This window comes from Saccostrea echinata, unplaced genomic scaffold, assembly GCF_033153115.1.
Source record: "Saccostrea echinata isolate AGI-Se365-2 ecotype Australia unplaced genomic scaffold, CSIRO_AGI_Sech_v1 ptg000002l, whole genome shotgun sequence".
NCBI classification, from domain to species: domain Eukaryota; kingdom Metazoa; phylum Mollusca; class Bivalvia; order Ostreida; family Ostreidae; genus Saccostrea; species Saccostrea echinata.
Window position 1 is genome coordinate 16,067,501 of NW_026889751.1, and position 6,132 is coordinate 16,073,632.

The following is a 6,132-nucleotide window of genomic DNA, read 5'->3' on the forward strand; positions in this document are numbered from 1 at the left end:
TGTAAGCTTTACTATGGACATTGTGGAGTTAGGGTCACTACAACTGGTACTTTGTTTCTCTGTACGCTTTACTATGGACAGTGTAGAGTTAGGGTCACTACAGCTGGTACTTTGTTTCTCTGTATGCTTTACTATGGACAGTGTGGAGTTAGAGTCACTACAACTGGTACTTTGTTTCTCTGTATGCTTTACTATGGACAGTGTAGAGTTAGGGTCACTACAACTGGTACTTTGTTTCTCTGTAGGGTAACTATGGACAGTGTAGAGTTAGGGTCACTACAACTGGTACTTTTTTTCTCTGTAGGGAACTATGGACAGTGTGGAGTTAGGGTCACTACAACTGGTACTTTGTTTCTCTGTAGGGAAACTATGGACAGTGTGGAGTTAGGGTCACTACAACTAGTACTTTGTTTCTCTGTACGCTTTACTATGGACAGTGTGGAGTTAGGGTCACTACAACTGGTACTTTGTTTCTCTGTACAACGTTTTACTATGGACAGTGTAGAGTTAGGGTCACTACAACAGGTACTTTGTTTCTTTGTATGCTTTACTATGGACAGTGTGGAGTTAGGGTCACTACAACTGGTACTTTGTTTTTCTCTGTACGCTTTACTATAGACAGTGTTGAGTTAGGGTCACTACAACAGGTACTTTGTTTCTTTGTACGCTTTACTATAGACAGTGTGGAGTTAGGGTCACTACAACTGGTACTTTGTTTCTCTGTACGCTTTACTATGGACAGTGTGGAGTTAGGGTCACTACAACTGGTACTTTGTTTCTCTGTACGCTTTACTATAGACAGTGTGGAGTTAGAGTCACTACAACTGGTACTTTGTTTCTCTGTAGGGTAACTATGGACAGTGTGGAGTTAGGGTCACTACAATTGGTACTTTGTTTCTCTGTACGCTTTACTATGGACAGTGTGGAGTTAGGGTCACTACAACTGGTACTTTGTTTCTCTGTATGCTTTACTATGGACAGTGTGGAGTTAGAGTCACTACAACTAGTACTTTGTTTCTCTGTATGCTTTACTATGGACAGTGTAGAGTTAGGGTCACTACAACTGGTACTTTGTTTCTCTGTAGGGTAACTATGGACAGTGTAGAGTTAGGGTCACTACAACAGGTACTTTGTTTCTTTGTACGCTTTACTATGAACAGTGTGGAGTTAGGGTCACTACAACAGGTACTTTATTTCTCTGTACAACTCTTTGAATTCCTGATTGAAAAAAAATGGGTTTCCCTGTAGTTTTTTTAGGTCACCTGAGTTTACTCAGGTGACCTATTGCTATCCGTTTTCGTCCGTCGGCGTGCGTTAACATTTGAACATTTTCAGCTTCTTCTCTGAAACCGCTCAACCAATTTCAACCAAATTTGGCATATAGCATCTATGGGTGAAGAGGGACAAAATTTGTGAATTTCATGGTCCCTGCCCCCTTGGGCCTGAGGGGTGGGTCAAAAACCACTAAAATTAATGCAATCTTTAAAAATCTTCTTCTTTACTCCTGGACATCAAGCAGTCAAACTGTTGGCATGATTGTAATAAGCATTGAGCTTATTTTCTTTGAAAATCTTCTCTTCTGCTCATGGGTATTAAAGAAACTCAGAACATAGTTATGATGAGCAAGAGTGCCTCTTCCAAAATTGTGAATTTCATGGCCCCTGGATCAGGGGTTCTGGTGTTAGGGCGGGGCTCTATTGATTATATAGTGAAAATGCATCAATTCTTTGAAAATCTTCTCTGCTCCTGGGTATTATTTAAACAAAGGAAGTGCATGGTTATGATAAGCAAGAATGCCTCTTCCAAAATTGTGAAATTCATGACCCCAGGGTCAGGGGTTCTGGTAAAAAGGGGGGGCTCTACTGATTATACAGTGAAAATTCATAATTTCTTTCAAAATATTTTTTTTCTACTGCTGGTTATAAAGCAAAGAAACAAATGTATACCGGTAGTTATGATGAGCAAGGATGCTTTTACAAAATTTTTAAAACTTGTGATCCTAGGGGTTCTGTTGTTTCTCTGAGGGGGGGGGGGGGGCACTATTGATAATATAGTGAAAATGTGTGAATTCTTTGAAAATCTTCAACTAATTGCATAGTTATGATGATGAGGGTACCTCTTCCAAATTTGTAAATTTCATGACCCTGGGTCATGGGTTCTGGTGTTAGGGTAGGGCTGTGTTAAATAGTGAAAATGCATTATTTCTTTGAAAATCTTCTCTGCTCCTGGGCATATTGGAGGCAAACAGAGTAAAGTTTTAATAAACAAGGGAATTTTTACCAGAATTTTAAACATCTGGACCATTTGGTCAAGTGTTCTGGTCCTGGCGAGGGCTCTATTAATTTGTATTCTACTGAGTGAAATTATTCCCCTTTGCCATTCACCTTTGATAATTAATCACTGTAGATAATATATTTGAAAGGTTAATAGAATAAGAGAATTATGCAAGAACATTAATTGTATAATACAAAAAGTACTTTCATAGTTTTAATGATCAGGTAGACTTGGAAATAATAGATGAAAAAATGAAACAAAAATAACTTATCTTCTTAAATGTTCTTCAATTAGGCCAAGTGAGGCCAATGTGAGAGGTAATAATATGGGGTTAAAAATAGATATTTTGTTAAAAGTCTGCATGGTAATATTGATGAATGGGGGAAAGATAGATAGTTACTAGACCAATTATTTTGTTGATCTTAATCATACTATTTTTCTTGCTTTTGGACAACAAAGCTTCATTTATCAGTTTATGGATCCTCTAATTTGTTGTACTCAGGTGACCGTTAAGGCCCGTGGGCCTCTTGTTTCCATTATATATTAGTATGTAAAATAATGAAGATAATAAATTAGAGTTTTTTCATGTATTGCAGGAACTTTTGTGGCTTCTGTATGACCTAGGGCATTTGAAAAAGTAAGCTGTTTACTAGTACATTTATCAATTTCCATGCAAAAACTTGACTTTCAAGAATTTATTGACATTTATTCAGTTATCAGCAAAATTTTAAAAGAAAACCTTTACAGATATCCAATGGCACTTGGTAACCTTGGCGATCTGGAGGAGATATCCCCTACAGAAAATCGACAGAAACCAATAGAACTTTTTCATGAAGCAATAGCGAGCAGTCAGGAGTTTTACAATGACCAGCATGTCTACCCTTATACGTATCTGGGAGGGTATCTTTACCGCAAACAAGACTACCATGGAGCACTTCAAGCCTGGGCGGATGCAGCTTCAGTCATCAAAAAGTATTTATTGTTCATTCATTTTTTTTTTCTGTGGGATTAAATACCATTTGGGGGAGCTCACACTTAGCATAAAAATTTGTGTTGTGACATGGAGATATTTTATAAAAATTCTGTCAAGGTTACTGGCAGAAAAAAATTGTGTCTCTTAACTTTAATCTTTTAAGAGTTTAAAATATGAAATATGACATTTATTTAAAAAAAATACATATACTGGAAAAAATATGGCTTGACTGTTTAACTAATTACAATCTTTCCAACCAATTAGTCAATTAACCTTTTCCATTCCTAATAAATTTTTAAATGAATTTCAGAAATTTTTCCACACATTTCCTTGAACCTTTCAGGTATAACTATAGCAGGGAAGATGAGGAGATCTACAAGGAATTCTTAGAGATAGCCAATGATCTGATTCCCTCCATGATGAAACATGTGGCAGGTGAAAACGCAGCCAGGATTCATCACACCTCACTTCTGTACAGCCCTGAGAGCTATGCCAATTTTCTACGCTTTTATGATGGCATATGTGAGTGGGAAGAGGATAGTCCTACCCCCGTCCTTCACATCACATGGGCCAAACAGCTGGTGTTCTCAATCTCAAAGTTCGACACCAGTGTAAGAGTTGGGGTAGATCTGAAAGGAGAAAATGGGGATGAAGATGAAAGTGAGGATAGTGATGATGAAGATAATAATAGTGGTGAAACAAAGGACAAAAATCAGAATGTTAAGGAAGAAAGTTCACGAAATAGGACGGAGGAAAGTGATATGGAAGGGGGAGTACCTACAGGGAAGGGTAGAGGGGGAAGGCCAGGCAAAAGGAGGACCATTTCTACAGTCTCAAAAACGTCCACAGTAAACGGCAATTCAGAGGAGGATAAGATTAAGAGCGCCATTCAAGAACTCGAAAGCAAAGTAGGAGGAGAGGAAAATGAGAAGGAGGATATAAATCCAAACATCCCAGACCTGGCTAAAGCTTGCAGTGAGTCCATTTTGAATCCTGAGTTTTTACTGGGAGGTGGAGAACCTTTCACCACAGCAACCACCACAACTTCAGTAACAACATCAACCTCAGAAGCTTCTTCTAGAGGAGATCTGGATGATTTCCTGAGCAGCAAGTCCAATGGATCTCCCTTCATGGGAATGACTGTTGACTCCATGCTAAAAGCAGAGAGTCCGTCTGACATGATCATGTTCAGAAAGAGGCCTCCGTCTGCTCTTACCCACACACCTTCCCCTCTACTGGAAAATAGAGAGGGACAGTCAGAGACAATCATTCCGAGTCCCACTCCTAATGAACAAGGGCCACCAGTAATTCTGTGCTTGAGGAGCCAAAAGATGAAAGGTTTGAAAAAGATCTTTTCATCTTCCAAGTTGAATGCGAGTGCAATTAAGTTACAGTTAACAGCCCAGTCACAGGTTCATTTCAAACACAGTAAACGAAGTACAGATTCAGATTTAACAACACACAGAAAGCGGTCTCGGAGAGAGTAAGTGGGATCTAGGGCATCTGTCTCCTTTTATAGGTATATATTGACCTTCTTTTTATGTTAACAGGTTGTCTTTCAGCTCAGTGTAGATCAAAGTAATGTACACTCATAAGTTCATCTGTATATAGTGAAATTCATGTACCTGAATAAACAGCATAGTAATGTAGCACTCTATTGCCATTATCATTCATACGCATTCAGTCATATAAATGTACATCCCAAATATTTGTTATGACAGACCAAATCATGTTACACTTGCATCACTGAGTTTTTGGGTTGCAATATTTTGTAGTTTTTGTTAATGACATTGTTGAATAATTGTGTGTTTGAGCAGTATTAGAAAAGTTTGTCTTCTATTTCATAAATATTGTGTAAAACTTGTGGCATGTAGGGGAGGGCCCCACAGAATTTGTAGGTGCCCAATGTTAATTACTCAGTTAAAAGTTTTTCTGGTTCTCTTTCAGATTCGCTACTGGAAATCACTAATGTTTTGTATAACTTTTTTGCAAGACATTCCCTTGTTCTGGCATTGAGGCAGTTTCAGTATAGCTCTCAAGAATTAAACATGATTTACTATAGTGGTAAATTCAATTAATGATTCGTTTAGTGTTTTTTCAGAAGCTTAAGTTTATGTATTTTAATTACCCAGGTTACATTAGCAGATTAGAGTGGGGTTGAGGTGAGTAGATCAGAAAGGCAAAGGCTAAGAAAGATAACTTTTGTACCGGTAATTCCCTTGATAAACAACAGAGGAGGGGGTGGGGTGGGGGGGGGGGGTAAATGTCAGGATAACTCATGGGGTCTACTTCAGAAAAAGTGTAAGCTAACTGATATATAAATTATGTTTTGAGATAACACCCTCCTCCTGCAAGTAAATCTTTTTTTAAGTTTAGGGTAATGAATTAGCGTATTTTGTAGATAGTCTCTTATAAATAGAAACTTTGTTATTTAAATGATATTTATGTTTCGTATTTTGTAATTTTGCAGCAAATTTGGCAAATGATTTGCTTAAGTGTTTTATCAGTGATACCTCTTAACTTGTAAACATTGAGAAGTATCGTTCTGTGGGGCCCCCACTTATCAACTATCTTTCTATGACCAAATGACGTTGCAGTTCTGCAAGAAAACTTACCGTATATAGCTGATTTTTGTTTCCAGTCATTTATGTTTTCTTTGAAATCTCTTGAATTACTAGCACCTAGAATTGCCAAAGTAAAGGAGAAAAGTTTTGTTGAATCAGTAGATATGTGTGTCTAATTCTTTGACCTGGATAGATTTTAATATGTAGTCTGTACATCTGTGCTATGGCCTCAGTGAGGGCCTAGCCCCACTATGTCTGCTGTACTTTTATAAATGTTTGATTATTAGGGCATTTTTAAAACATGTAAATATAGGTGTATTT

General features: G+C 37.7%; 1 protein-coding gene across 1 annotated transcript in view; it reads left to right on the plus strand.

Annotated features, from left to right (window-relative positions):
• The window catches only part of LOC133173477 (menin-like), a 14,706-nt gene extending 9,227 nt beyond the window's left edge, over positions 1 to 5,479 (plus strand). The window contains exons 4-6 of the mRNA XM_061308466.1: positions 2,871 to 2,911; positions 3,022 to 3,246; positions 3,591 to 5,479. Of these exons, the coding sequence (XP_061164450.1) occupies positions 2,871 to 2,911; positions 3,022 to 3,246; positions 3,591 to 4,734 (1,410 nt within the window). The 3' untranslated portion in view covers positions 4,735 to 5,479. The remainder of the gene's footprint in view (positions 1 to 2,870; positions 2,912 to 3,021; positions 3,247 to 3,590) is intronic.
• The last annotated feature ends 653 nt before the right edge of the window (positions 5,480 to 6,132 follow it).